At 43.7% G+C, this 14,887-nt stretch overlaps 1 protein-coding gene across 5 annotated transcripts in view; it reads left to right on the forward strand.

Moving 5' to 3' along the window:
- Elmo1 (engulfment and cell motility 1) overlaps positions 1-14,887 on the forward strand; it is a 510,385-nt gene that overhangs the window by 196,492 nt on the left and 299,006 nt on the right. For 4 of the 5 annotated variants that reach the window (XM_029468420.1, XM_029468421.1, XM_029468422.1 and 1 more), the window contains 4 exons: positions 641-685; positions 2,046-2,096; positions 3,240-3,362; positions 5,693-5,824. In XM_029468420.1, the coding sequence (XP_029324280.1) occupies positions 641-685; positions 2,046-2,096; positions 3,240-3,362; positions 5,693-5,824 (351 nt within the window). The remainder of the gene's footprint in view (positions 1-640; positions 686-2,045; positions 2,097-3,239; positions 3,363-5,692; positions 5,825-14,887) is intronic. The other variant, XM_021180510.2, reaches the window with a different exon arrangement.

Below are 14,887 nucleotides of genomic sequence, written 5' to 3' on the forward strand. Positions count from 1 at the left end.
GGTCTGTTCCATGCTCAACACTTTCTCTTATGGGTGGAATACAGGAATGAAGCATCCTCTTTGTCCTTGAGGCGTTCATTCAGAAAAACACTGTGGATAAATGATTAATAGTCATTGCATGATGAAGCCGTCTTATTTCTTCTAATCGTGTAGACTGGTGAGCTACACCTTTTCCTGTTTGTGTTGTTCTGATAATATTGAACAGCAATTTGAAAATAATTTTATGAAGTTTTAAAAACTAATTAAAAGAATTGTGAGATTTTTGGTCCATCTGTTTATATGACCCAACAAAAGACATTTGAAACAGAACAAGCCAGTGGACCATTGTTTAGGTGAAAAGGGAGCCTTCTTTCTCCAATGTGGAAGGACTAGCCTTCTGGGTTGTCATTTTGCCTGTTTCTGGGGGGTGTGCTTGGCCTGCATTCTTGATTTTAAGAGCACGGGAGAGTACTTCTTACTGAATTTGGACATTACTACCACCTCACCATCCAGGATCTCCTGACAGAATATCCACCCTTTCCAGTGCAGAGGGTCAGCAGGGTGTGACACTGAAGCTGCCAGCTTCTAACAGTTGCTCTGAATTTCCGCCCCCTCTTCTCTCCTGCTTGCTTTCCTTTCTGTGGTGGCGATGGTGCCTTAGGTTGATGTAGAGAGCAATGTTGACATCCTTGATTGCCCTCTGACTGTAAGTCTCCATGTTTCCTCTGTCAGCCTCGATAACCAGGCCCTGCTCTCCCAGTCCGCTCCCCTCCCCCTCCCTTGCCTGTATGTCTCCTTGTTAGCTTCTCTCCCCACGCTCTTGATTCTCCCAGCTTTCTGCAAATTTACTTTTCATCTTGGTAGAACTTATTGTTTTGCTTTGTAGTGGTAGTTCAGCGCCTTCTACTTAGTGAGAATTGCAATGCCAAAAATACTCCCCAGCAACCACAAAAAAGAATATTTTGGTGTCTTCCTGAATATAAGCAGTATTTTTTATGTTCTTTGACAGTATCAAAGCTGTCTTTCACTAAATTTCCCTTAGTACCTGCTGGTCAATATTTGTAACAACAATCTGAGTCCTCTTCCAGTTTGCTCTCTGTACCTGTGACAAACACAGTGGCCAAAAGCATCCTGGGGAGGATGCTTTACAAGTTTACAAGTTACAGTTCTTTGTTGAGGGAAACCAGGGCAGGAACTTGAGCAGGAGCCACTGAGAAATTCTTCACACTGGCTTGCTCCAAAGCCCTTCATCAGCCAGCTTAAACATCTAAGCCCCATCTACCTAGGGATACGACTACCTGTATCAGTCAGCCGTCAAGAAAATGCCTCACAGACATGCTCACGGGCAAATCTGGTTGAAGCAGTTCTTCAGTTAAGGTTCCCTTTTCCTAGGTGTGTCACATTGACAACTGACATTAGCTATTGCAAGTCCATTTGATAAAGCTAGCCCCAAATCCTCTATACCAGTCAGTAAGTGCCACAGCCTAAAATACAGAAAAGAGGCTTTGCTAAGTGGGTGTGAACTCTACTGCATAGCATCTGCCCAGTTGCTAGCCTTCAATCATCCGGACTTCAGTAATCCAGATTCTGTTCTCTTGCATAATTTCCCCCACATCTAGGGTCTGTGCCCTTCATTCTCAGCTTGTACAGATTAAAAGGACTGGCTTCAGCAGACGTTAGACTTTTGATTCTTTCTTTCCATTTTCTGGTTGACCTTCTTATTGAACAGTACTTCCTTTATAAGTAAATTTATAAAGTTTTAAAAAAGTAATGATGATAAGAGCCATCAAAGACACAGAGAGAGAGAGAGAGTCTCAGAGGTGTGGGGACACTTTTGTAGTGTTTGCATTTTTAATTCTTTTCTAGAAAGAGCAGACATTAAAAAAATTTTTTTTACTTTGCTTTTGGTCCTGGATTTTATAATCCAAGCAGAATGTACAAAAATTAATTTGAATTGACTATTTCCCAAGAAATACTGCTGATATACAGTTGCGAAGCACACCCTAGGATGAGGTAGCTTCTGGCCTTTCTAACGGAAGCCTTTGTGGGCATGTTTTCTTTCCCAGGAGATGGCGAATATTTTGGCTCAGAAGCAGCTGCGCTACATCATTTTAACAGTGAGTACCCCGTTCACTGAAGCCACCATGTGAGGGAGAAATGTCCTAGTTAGTGTCCGTGGGTTCTTCTGTGGTTCCACACTGGAGTTTGAACAGTAGGGTCAATCCAGGAAGGGGAAGCATGCTTTAGAACTGGCACAGACAGCGCTTTGCTGCAGTCACAGCCTCAGCCTGCTGGATGAGGCAAGGAAACATATGTAGTGCACCTCAGCTTAGGTGTGCAGGCAAAGAAAATCAGAAACTCCTTGGCTCAAAAAAAATCTACCAGTATGAGCTCTTTTTGATGAGGAAGGTGGTTGGAAATATGGGAGGTTCTGGGAGAAGGGACTTAAAATTCAGTGGAAAAGAAGTTTGCCATGTCATCTTGTCAGCGTTTAGAGATGAACCCTTTAGAAAGTTTTTTTTTTTTTTTCCGAGCTATTCACCAGTTATTGGAAGGAAGCAAGATTAATACTTATGAAACTAACAAACAGCAAAGACCCAATCTGATGTTGTAATTCTACAGTTCAGCAAGCTTAACACACACACACACACACACACACACACACACACACACACACACGAAGTATAGGTTTTAAATTCTTCGTTAGGTATGAAGAAGAAAACAGATCAAAAGGCCATTGCTTTTTGAAAGGCATTGCAAAGAAAGCTTCTCACTTAAAATTCATCAAGGAATTGGTATGTTCTACAGTGAGGAATGTGCCACAGCATGGTAGTCACATAAGAGGGCAGACCCAGGAAATAAGAGAACTGCATGGAAATGAGGGGCACAGCCTTCACTATAGTTTCCTACGGAAGGGATGCTTCAGAGAACACACTCCAGCCATGTGACACTCAGGTTCAGGAATGGCTACCTCGGTGATTTCTGTAGGCTACGGTGTTAATAAGTTGTGTCTAGTCTCAGGGTACCTGGCTTTGGGTGTTTGGGACACTGGGAAGATGGCTATAGCCCTCCTAGTTTGCATATAAAAATACTTCTGCTATGTTATCTCTACAAACTGTTTGGGGCTTTTGCTGGAGTGCAGGTTCTGCAGGGTAAGGAAGTTCTCACATGCCAGAACTTCAGAATCATGGCAAGAGTTTGTGCTCTGAATCTTTTCTTTAATAATTTTTAAAAATGTAATTTGTCCACAATGTCTCTAGCATGTCATCCGAGCACAGCGGGCCATCAACAATGAGATGGCACACCAGTTATATGTTCTCCAAGTGCTGACCTTTAACCTTCTGGAAGACAGGATGATGACTAAGATGGACCCCCAGGACCAGGTAGGTGGATGTTCTACACAAATGTAATCAGAGACAGAGACAGTGCATCAAATGTCTGTCCTTTAGCTACCCTCAAATCCGGAGTCTTGTATGATCCCATAAATGTTTTCTTGACATCTCAGAACTTGGACATATCGCTTTAAAGTTTAGGTGACCCTAAGATCAGAGAATAAAATGGAAGGGCTATTCCATGAGGTTCCATATGCATGCATGTTTTTCCTTTACATTTAAGAGCTTGAGGTTAAAGCCCTGGGCTCTTGACCATACTACATTAAGTGGGGTCAAGTTCCCATACAGCTGAGGGCATGCAAGGCCGTGAGTAGCATTGATTCTACAAGTGGGAGTGGTTTGCATTCTCCAGTATCTAAGACCAAAGGCAGCTTGTCCTTTTCCCCCGTGCACCCTCATTTCTAGGCCGGTGTTTTTGTTGGCTGGACAGTTTTTCTAACTCCCTGCTACCTCTGTCACTGTGTACAAAACATTCTGTTTCCACCCAGAAGGCTTTTGGGGGAAGCTTCCCTGCAGGAAGGTAGAGGGAGGAAGCAGCTGGGAGCCCCACCCCTGCTGTACACATTTTCAACTCAAACAGTGGTGCAGCTGTGGAAAGGAAAACATTCGTTATTGGCACGTGAGGGCCTGATCTGCTGCAGATGCTGAGCTGCACATGTGGGGCGTGTGGCTGCTGCGGCCCTCCATTCATGCTGAGAGGCCATGTGAGTAAGACTGAAGGAGAGGCTTGCATAGGCCAATGATTGTGCCCCGTGCCTTTTCTCTGAAAGCCAAGTTTGGTAGTACAAGGGAGACAAGACAATTGTTTTGCCACTTGGAGCAAGGGAGATCAGTGCTCTTAATATGGAGCAACACGCTTCATTTGTAAACTCTTCCCCTCATTGAATAAATAGCGCAAAACATAATTAATTACTTTATCCATTAACTACATTCACATTGTTATAACCTCACTGCATGTATCTTCAGGCCTCCTTGTATATGGCCAGACTGAATTTCTGTGCCCTCTGAAACCATATTTGCTCTCCTCCCATCCCTTCTGGGTTTCTATAAATCACCCCTCTGCTTCCTGTTTTTATTAAGTTGACTCTTCTACAAAGACTTGATGAGCAGAAAAAAGATATTAGTTGCTTTCTATCTAGCCTGTTCTACTCAGCAAATTTAAGTTTTTAATTATAATGCTTTATATTTTAGATTATAACATAATAAGAGTATTGCCCTCCTCCTTTCCTCTCTCCAGCCTTCCCATACACCCACCTCCCTTGCTTTCAAATTCTTGGCCTCTTTTGCTTTAGATGTTGTTACATATATCTGAATTTGAAGCCCTAAATACATAAATACAACCTGCTCATCCATATAATATTACTTGTATAGATGATTTCCGGACTGACTATTTGGTCTTGGATAGAACACTCCCTGGTGAAAACTGTTTCTCCTACTGTTAGCAGGCCTTAGTTACCTCCTATTCCCCCTCCCACATTAGCGTCTCTATTGGTGCCATCCTTGTTCCAGTGTTCTTTATGAAGTCACGTTGGTGATACTTCATAGGTGCTGTTTCCCTGACATTTCTCCGGAGACATAGTCTCATGGCGAATTTGTAAGGTTCTTCCCTATGGTAAGATGTTGGTAGTTTGCCAGGCAGTGGTGGTGTACACCTTTAATTCTAGTACTTGGGAGGCAGAGGCAGGTGGATTTCTGAGTTCGAGGCCAGCCTGGTCTACAGAGTGAGTTCCAGGACAGCCAGGAATGCACAGAGAAACCCTGTCTTGAAAAAGATGTTGGTAGTTTGCTTCTGGCTAGACTAACAACATCCCACTGTGTTTCTACACCACGCTCGACCTTGGAAGAACACTTGCCATTGTTTTTTCCTTTGTGCTCTCCCCCTTTTTTTTATCCTGTGCTAGTTTCCATGAAGTCAGGCCTCAGTCGAGTGAGAGATCTCTCCTAGTACAAACACTGCTAAGAACCACATGTACCTCTTAATTTGCTTCAAACAGAACATCACTCAAACACTCTCCAACTTAATCTTCATCAATAATAGCCCTCCCATTGTTTGGGGGGCTTTTATGTAGGCCTCCCCAGATAATATTTATCATTGCTCCAAATGCCTTGGCTGAGAGATAGATGAATGCCGAGCTGGAGCAGAGAGAGGAGCCTGAGTTCTAACTTAGGACACGACTTGTCTTTTCTCTCTTCTGCTTTGCCTGAATGCAGTGATTCATTTAGACTCTGGGGAAAGGAGGGGCCAGGGGTCTTCTGTCACGCACAGTGAAAGCAGCTTTCTTTCTTTTTGCCTTTTTTCTTCTCCTCTCTGCATCCTTTAGGCCCAAAGGGACATCATATTTGAACTTCGAAGAATTGCTTTCGATGCAGAGTCAGAACCTAATAACAGCAGTGGCAGCATGGAGAAACGCAAGTCCATGTACACTCGGGATTATAAAAAACTTGGCTTCATTGTAAGTACTCTGTCTCCAGTACACTCTCCCCTCCCACCCTCCCCATCTGACCTCAGTCACATCGAACGTGTGGTCCTCTTGTGCTTTGCAGAATGGTTTCCACATTTCCAGATGTTTAGCTGGTTTAAATAGGATTGCATGGAAATCTCCTCTGGCTGCGGTGAAATGGAATAAGTTGCACAAGTGTGACTAATACTTCGCTTGTTTATCCAGTTCTGATTCAGTGTAATGCAGAGTAGCTAGGCTGGAATGCATCGAACCTTCCTGAGCCTCCTTCGAAAGCCACTGTGGTTCTCCTGAGTGGGATGAATGATGACAGTTCTAGGAGGCATCTTATTATTGGCTAGTGATTGGATTACTCAGATGCATTGATTCCAGATCTAAGGGAAGCTGGAAGTCTCCTGGAGTTGAATCATGATGAGATTTATATAGTTTATGGTCTTAAAAAGTCTTATCTTGCTTCAAATGTTAATGGGTTGTATCTTACACACACACACACTTCATATATCAGAACACAACATGTCTTGAATCTAACTTGCTGTTGTGGTTGTTGCTGCTTATAGACAACATCACCAGTTTGAGAGTGAACTTTAACTCACTTGAAATTCTGCAGTTGTTATATTAGGTTTCCAGTTTAACCTCCGTCGTAAATGACACAAATTAAGATGTTGGCTTGAGTGGTGAGAAATCACTAGGAAATAATTTTTACTTCAGATACATCTTCCTGGAAAACAAAACAAAATGAAATAACCCTCAACTAGGGTTTTGATCGTGCCAAATTGCTTTCTTTAAGTATCTAGTAATTAGCTTTTTATTCAAAGCATGTCAAAGTGACCATTTTTTCAACCTTTTAATAATGTCTCTTCAATTTAAAAATGTTCAAGCTCGGGATTTTGTAGTGTTACTGTCTTTCCAAGTAAGAGTATGTATTGATAACGCATTCAACGTGGCAGCTACCTAACATTTCCAGGCAGTGTTTGCTACACCAAACACTGGTTTGGTTTTGACAGTCCATCTGACACTATAGATGAATTGAGTTGAAGGGTGAGGCTCTCTTATGTCTTAGTATCTTTGATGCCACCTCTCCACCTTTTCGTCATTCCTTTCTGAGACACGAGGCCCAGGTAAGGTGGACAGCATCCACTTCCCACTTCCTCGCCTTTGCCTTCCAATCCTGCCCCATGGGTTGGGAGATAAAGCATAACGACTTCACATGGAAGCAATGCAGGATCGTCTTCTGGTCTGGTCTTTTCTACCCACAAATCATCAAAATCACCGTGTGGAGCTCAGCCTGGCACTACCTGGCATGGGTCTCACTTGAATCACGTGCAAGCTCTCAAATAGGCCCTCCCTGTGTACTGTTCATCTGCCCAAGGCCTCGGTGGACCTACCGTGCAGTCCGGGGTTCAGAGGCTGCTGGGTTTCTCTGAAGGTGAATGGGTGGCATGAAGAATCAACCCTGGGGTTGCAGCCTGTGTACCTACATCACAAGCCAGGGATGATGCGCCTTCCTTGGTGTCTCTGTGTTCTATCTGAGCATCATTGGTAAAACCTGGCATGCTGTGATTTTCAAGTGTAGGCAGCTCTTGACCATCTCTGTCTTGGAGTGTTCTGTTTCCTGAGTATGGGATGGGCAAGGGTGGAGTGTTTTCTCTGAAAGTCAGTTCGATGTGACTCTAAAGACTCTCAAATTTATGCGACACTTTCCTTGAGGATTCAACACATTATTTTAAGGGTGGGATTAAAAAAAGGCATTCACTAAAGAATAGCCCAAAGGGAGCACTGGTTTCCTGGATTTTGTTCTACAATTTTTTTTTAAAACTTCCTTAGAAGCCTATCCCTGGGCTTAGGCCACGGTCTTGCATCAGAGGGTTGAGAAACTGGAAAGACTTTTGAGTAATGATCTATGCTGAGAATGAGCCAACAGTCTCCACAAGCTGATATTTCACTGGAGAATGCGTGGCCAAGGCAAAAAAAAAAAAAAAAAAAAAAAAAAAAAAAAGAAAAGAAAGAAAGAAAAAAAAAAAAAAAAAAAAAAAAAAAAAAAGCCTAGGCGCAGACTCACAGGTTCCTCCTGCCACCTAGCGGCTGCTCTGCAGAAATGCTACAGGCTGCCCACCATGGTCTCAGCAGATTTGTGTTGAATTCTTTCTGTGCCTGCAAAGCAAACGCCATCCTGCCTGTCAAAATCTGAACTTGGAAGAACACTGAGAAGCTTGGATTAAAATTTGATTTCTTTGAATAAAGGTTGAATTTATAGAAAGAATTTAATTTCTTAGTTCGTTTCTCCCAAGTAGACAGAGCCCAGGAAGCAGTAAGTTGATAGTTTGTTAGAGTCCATGCAGGCCACATTTCAGCTTCTATGACCCTGCTTCCAAGCCATGGGCTAAGAAACCTGTCTTTTAATATATCTATGACTGGTTTCCTTGGCTGCAAACTGGTCAGAGCTTTTTGTTTCAAATTTACCAAAGCAGACAGAGATCTTAGCCACCCTGGAGCCCTCCTTCATTTTAGGAAGTACGTGTCTTGGAAACCACAGGCAGAGTTTTGAGTTCAGAGTTCTCCAGAGGATTAGAGTAGTCCGTGTGTGTGTGTGTGTGTGTGTGTGTGTGTGTGTGTGTGTGAATTTATTAACTGAGCTTAAAAACCAGAGCTAAATCATATCCAAGAAGCTGAGAGCCTGGCAGTTGACTTTGTCCTTGAGGCTGATGCCTTAACAGCTGCCTGTCATTGTCATTCACTAGAGCAGTGATAGATAGTAATTGTTCCATCTACATGGTGAGGTGCCTTGATAGTCCCAGGCTAGCACCAGAAGACTGGCATGATCCTGGAGGGCCCACTGGTCCCTTGTCCATGAAAGCTATTGGAAATGCTGGTTCTGCTGTCAACCAGGACACTAGCAGAGAAATACCCAGGAAAATCAGCTCAGCTCTGAGAGGGAGGCCAGTCTAGCTGAAGGCTTACTCGTTTAATCTGGGCCACTAACAGATGGTGCTGTCCACTGTGTGTGTGTGTGTGTGTGTGTGTGTGTGTGTGTGTGCGCGCGCGTGTGTGCGCGCGCGTATGATTTGAGGCTTGTCTTCCTACAGCAATCAAGGCAACCAGGACAAGTATGTCAGTGAGACTCCTTAAATGGCCCATTCTAACTTTGGGCAATTTGACATTAAAAGCAACAATGACACCATTATAGAAGGGGCTGCTACTCCAACAAGGCAGAAGGGACAAATTTTTTTATTAGATATTTTCTTTATTTACATTTCAAATGCTATCCCGAAAGTTCCCTGTACCTGCCCCCACCCTGCTCCCCTACCCACCTACTCCCACTTCTTGGCCCTGGTGTTCCCCTGTACTGGGGCATATAAAGTTTGCAAGACCAAGGGGCCTCTCTTCCCAATGATGGCCGACTAGGCCATATTCTGCTACACATGCAGCTAGAGACATGAGGTCTGGGGGTACTGGTTAGTTCATATTGTTGTTCCACCAATAGGGTTGCAGACCCCTTTAGCTCCTTGGCTACTTTCTCTAGCTCCTCCACTGGGGGCCCAGTGTTCCATCCAATAGATGACTGTGAGCATCCACTTCTGTATTTGCCAGGCACTGGCATAGCTTCACACAAGACAGCTATATCAGGGTCCTTTCAGCGAAATCTTGCTGGCATATGCAATAGTGTCTGGGTTTGGTGGTTGATTATGGGATGGATCCCCAGGTGGGGTAGTCTCTCGATGGTCCATCCTTTCGTCTTAGCTCCAAATTTTGTCTCTGTAACTCCTTCCATGGGTGTTTTGTTCCCTATTCTAAGGAGGAATGGAGTATCCACACGTTGGCCTTCCTTCTTCTTGACTTTCTTGTGTTTTGCAAATGGGACAATTCTTTTGAAGGATGGCTATTTGATGGAAGAGGTGGATGGACTTCACGCTCCTTAGCTCAGCATCCCAAAGGAACGGGCTTTCCTAATGAAATAATTCCAGAACACACACACATTTTAATACAGGGTCTCATTACAGAGTTCCAAACTTCAGAATTGATGTACAGTTACTACGTGCCTATGTGCGGTTGTAACAACACAGAAAAACACAGCTTTAAAATAAAGCTACATGGTATTGTAAGATGGTTATCACTGTCAGTGTCAAAGTGCCAGGCCCCTTTGGGGTGGCAGGCAGTGGCTTTGGATGCTGCCACTCCTACTGAAATGGAGGAGCTACAAGGCCTTCTGTAGAATGACCAGGCAGGCACGAGCTGCACCTCTCTGACAGTAAGGACTGTGAGAAACAGAGACAGTGACATGTCTGGCCAGGGCTATGACAGAGTCTAGTTTTGACTTTGAAATTATGGATATGTGAGTTGAGAATTCGCTGTGTTCAGTGGCTGGGGCAAGTACTGGTAGCTTTCATTAGATTTTCATTCTCCTTTTCAGTCAGGACATAGAATAAAATTGATTAAACCTCTTTTTTTCTAGTGCCTCCCCATTCTGTTTACCTTTACTAAGAAACTAAAAATTTTTTTTAAATATAGTTTTCATCTATTGTAAGTTGCATTAATGTGAGAAGTTTTAGACATTGCCTTTAACTTTCTCAGAGTCATCTTATAAAATACAAAGAATAAAATAAGAAAGTAGCAAAGATAATACGCGGTGGGAAATGTACTCCTTCAGGAGTAAGATCTATGCGCAGCTATTCAGGAGAATTTCTGACTTGAGAGATTGGAGGTAATCACACAGTTACACACGTGTGATTATGCATAACTCCAGCTGCAGGCTTGCTGGCTTCCGGTCCTCCTGAGAGGAGATGGCGGGCAGTGAAGTGAGCTCTCTTTAATTTCTCCTCCTCCCTTCGAGTCCCAGTCCCCACACAGCAGAAGCTACATCACTGTTTTTCCAGTGCCTTCAGATGTAAGTGTTACGAGAATGCCACGGGAGAGGAAACCCAGTGCCTGCGTTCAGCTTGCTCGTACTGTTTCTCTCTCTCCCACTTAGAGCACGTGACTAATGCAGATCAGTTCTTCAGATAAAGTATAGCTCAAAGGTAGAGCATTTTCAATCAGCATTTAAAGGCATTGGGTTCAGTTTCCCCCACAATGCTCGTTAGTAAATACATAAATAAAAATGAGGAAGGTATAATATCCAACTATCAATAAGTTGTGTATACCTAATTATCAGACAATAAATTGTTCAGTGATGGTTGGTGCATGGAAACAGTGCAGGAATCTAGATATTTTTACCATGAACTTATGAAAGCTACCACTGCTCTTATTGAAATGGTGCCCAGTGACTCACACCACTGTGGCATAAGGTGGTAGGGAGAGTACAAACCATAGGTTGTCCCTGGGGCTAGGGAGAGAATGTTCTGTGCCCTCGGTAAACTGATGATCCTTGGCATGCCCAGTGTTTGTCACATAGGAAGAAAAAAGTGGAGTTGGCTTTGAGAGTGAGGGAAAGATTATAACAATTTTTTAAATTAAAAAGGGGTGAGGGTTGAAATATGTAGTCAAACCTCATTATTAATAGATTCCACACTTGAAAACTCTCCTATTTACCTCAATTTCCTTGTAACTGCAGCATGAATATGCAAGGCACTTTTCAGGGTTACTCTTGGATGTAAGTAACTGGCACTAAGCCGCTTAATATCTGTTTGGACGCAGCTCCGTTGACAGTGAGCGGACTCCTGTGTCAGCCCTCACATCCAAGCAAACGTTCTGCAGCTGACCTCAGGTTGCATCTTCCCTTCTCTGTCATTAATGGTGCTGCTTGAAATGGCACAATGTTGAAGTTTTGGGTGAAGTTCCTAAGTAGACGGAGGCTTTGATGTGCCATATGGAGAAACTTCAGAATATATGTTTTAGGTGACTTTCCTATAGGAACATATTATAATGCCTGTTGGCTACATGCTAAATGAAAGAAATGAAGCGTAAATATTAAATAAGATGCCTTTGAGGTAGAAGTGCACTTGAACTCGGCTATGTAGGAGTGTATAGTTAACAAAAATAGCAAAACGAGCCGGGCGTGGTGGTGCACGCCTTTAATCCCAGCACTCGGGAGGCAGAGGCAGGCGGATTTCTGAGTTCGAGTCCAGCCTGGTCTACAAAGTGAGTTCCAGGACAGCCAGGGCTACACAGAGAAACCCTGTCTCGAAAAACCAAAAAAAAAAAAAAATAGCAAAACGAATCGAATGCTGTGCTGCACCGAGGCGCCATGCAGTTGTGAGTTTAGACTCTTTAATGACGGCTGAAGCCTTACCAAGACTGCTTAGTGGGTAGGGGTGCTTGCTGCCAAGCTGGCACAGCTGAGCGGGAGCCCCTGGACCCACAAGGAGGGGAGTGACTCATGAAGGTTGTCCCTAGAGTTCCTCAAGTGTGGTGTCTCGAATACTAGGAGCATATGTGTGCTCATACACATGCACACACAAATAACATTTAATGAATTGCTTAAGTGGAGAAATCATATGTGCTCCTAATAAGGAGAGTCTGGTGGATTTGACCATCCCTGTGGTGCCAGAGAACAGTGTCCTGTTTGTGGAAAGTGGAGAAGACGTGTCCCTCTCTGCATCATAAAGTTTTGTATGCACTCCATGCTCTTGGAACAGTCAGGAATGTGGGGTGGGAAGGACAGTACACCTTACAGTGGATTTTCTCTATTGGAGGTCAAGAGCTAGCAGCTGTCTTGTGTTTTCGCATGGTGCCCACCAGGGTATTGTCAGGTAAGCACCCTGCCGATGTGACCCCATCTCCAATGCTGTACAAGGACAGCATTAGTTAGAGCGGATAACACATTTGTCGAAGAAACTAAGCCATGACAGTTACTTTGAGTTGAGGCCTCACCTTTGTGGTGTGTGTCTTCGTTTTACGTGAAGGAGTTTGTGGAAAGCACAGTATAGAATGAGCTTTGCTGAGAATCCAGCCACTTTCCTACCAGGATAACGTGATAATTGGGTTGTATTACTAGCTAATTCCTTGGCTTGTATCTTAGCTACTAATATACCCATAACCAATAGATCAGAAAAGCCAAAGGACAGTAAAATATATGTATTTTTCTGGCTCATCATAGTTTCTAAAATTCTGTACATTTTAGCTCTTTAGAATTCTGGATGAAGGAAATCTGGGCTAATATTAGTGAGGATCGGAGGTCCATCTAGTTCCTCCTATCCTGGGACCCCATGGGGGATGCAGGCAAAGTGATTGCTAGACACTAAATCAATGTGTGGTTCCTGTGGTTCCTTTATTCTTCTTGTTTTAGACAGATCTCAGAATGTAGCCCTGGCTGGTTTGGAACTTGTTAGGTAGAACATGGTGTAGACTGATCTCATAGAGATTGACTTGTGTCTGCCTTTGGAGTACTGGGACCAAAAGCATGCAGTAGTACCATGCCCTTCTCTGTGTATGGTTTCAAGCAGGTACTGTGTGGCCTTGGTCCTTGGGGAACAGTTCTTCCTCTCTCAACCTCCTTGAAGCTTCACGTACTGTCTTTTCCCATCTGACATCTGCACGCCCCGGTTCTAATAATTTCTAGGTACAGTCTTGTTTCAAATTGAGGCAGCATGGACTTAAACCAAGAACATAAATTTGAGTGGTTAGAGAAGGAAATTCTGGGAGGGTTTAGGAGATGGGAAAAGCATGATCAAAATTATTATATCAAAACAACAAACCAACAACAGCAGCAGCAACAAACCACTCTAGTCACTGATAAAACCAGAGCAGAAATAACCACCAGGTGGCGCAAAAACTGCAGCCATTAGCTTCCAGTCACCCTGCTGACTCTGTTGCACTGGTGGTGAGCTTGCGGCCTTGGCAGGTGTAGGACTAAGTCAGGGCTCTTGGAGTCACCAAGCATGCACTGGTGCCTTAGAAAGGACTAGCAGCATTCTAAGATGTCTAACAGTCGTCCTTGTGAGATGGAATTTCCCTGCTGCTCCTGGGAGGTGAATTTATCAGCACCCCTTTCCCCCGGAGACTTTCTGGAGTTTCGTTCCAAGTGTTTCTTAGTCTGCTGCTAGGAAAGTCTTCTTAGTGGAGCATAGCACATCTTGTTTTATGTGTTATCCTGCCTTATCACAGAAGCCCAGGGAAATGTACTTGAAATGCAAAAATCTAACAACAGTAATAATAGAGTTTTGAAGTTCATTAAACCATGCGGCAGTAATGCCTTCGAGAGATCAGGCGTGGTAAATGGAGTCAAAGTGAGAAAGCACCAGAAGATGAACAGTGGTCTGGCCAGCTTGGCCATAGTCTAGTGGCATTTCTTGTCTAAGTTGCACCTCTTGACAAGCTCATTTCAACATTTTCTGTTAAGCTGTATAGGTCCAGGTTCATTCTCTGGTCTTTCAGTGGCTTGATCATGTGCAGAGCCCACAGTTGTCTGAATGTTGGGGTTGACAAACCAGCAGAAGAAAGTGAGCGAGCACAGAAAGCTCTCATCCAGAGAAGATGATTGGCCTGACTGCTCACCGCAGAACCAGAGAGGAACAGTTCATCATAGCAGGGCTCTGCCCAGAGCACTGCACACTGATTCTTGAGGGGCTTAGCAGGGTGGTCTCAGACCACCCCAAAGCCACCCACAGCACTTGAAGATGTGTCTCACTGCTCCAAAATAGAATGGACCAGACTGCCACTGTCTGGGGTGGAGAGTCAGCCCCACATCTCCTTTTGTGCAGACTTGTGCTGTCATTGCCATTTCTGTCCATTTGATGATTTTATGTATGTGATGTGTTAGACCCTCCTCTCTCTCAGCAAGGGAGGGAACAAAGTGGTAGAGACAATGTGGAGTAATCCCATTTTAGCACTTGTAATGAATACTGTATGGAGAGAGAACACATGGATAATTGCATTATTAAAACTTTTTTTTTTTTTTTAAGAAAGCGTTTTTGAAAGAAACTAGTAAAAACTACAAATGGCTGGGCGTGGTGACAGACGCCTTTAATCCCAGCACTTGGGAGGCAGAGGTAGGCGGATTTCTGAGTTTGAGGCCAGCCTGGTCTACAAGGTGAGTTCCGGGAGAGCCAGGGATACACAGAGAAACCCTGTCTCGAAAAAAACAAACAAAAAAAATTAAAATTAAAAACTACAAATGATGAT

Source organism: Mus caroli, chromosome 13 (assembly GCF_900094665.2).
Source record: "Mus caroli chromosome 13, CAROLI_EIJ_v1.1, whole genome shotgun sequence".
NCBI classification, from domain to species: domain Eukaryota; kingdom Metazoa; phylum Chordata; class Mammalia; order Rodentia; family Muridae; genus Mus; species Mus caroli.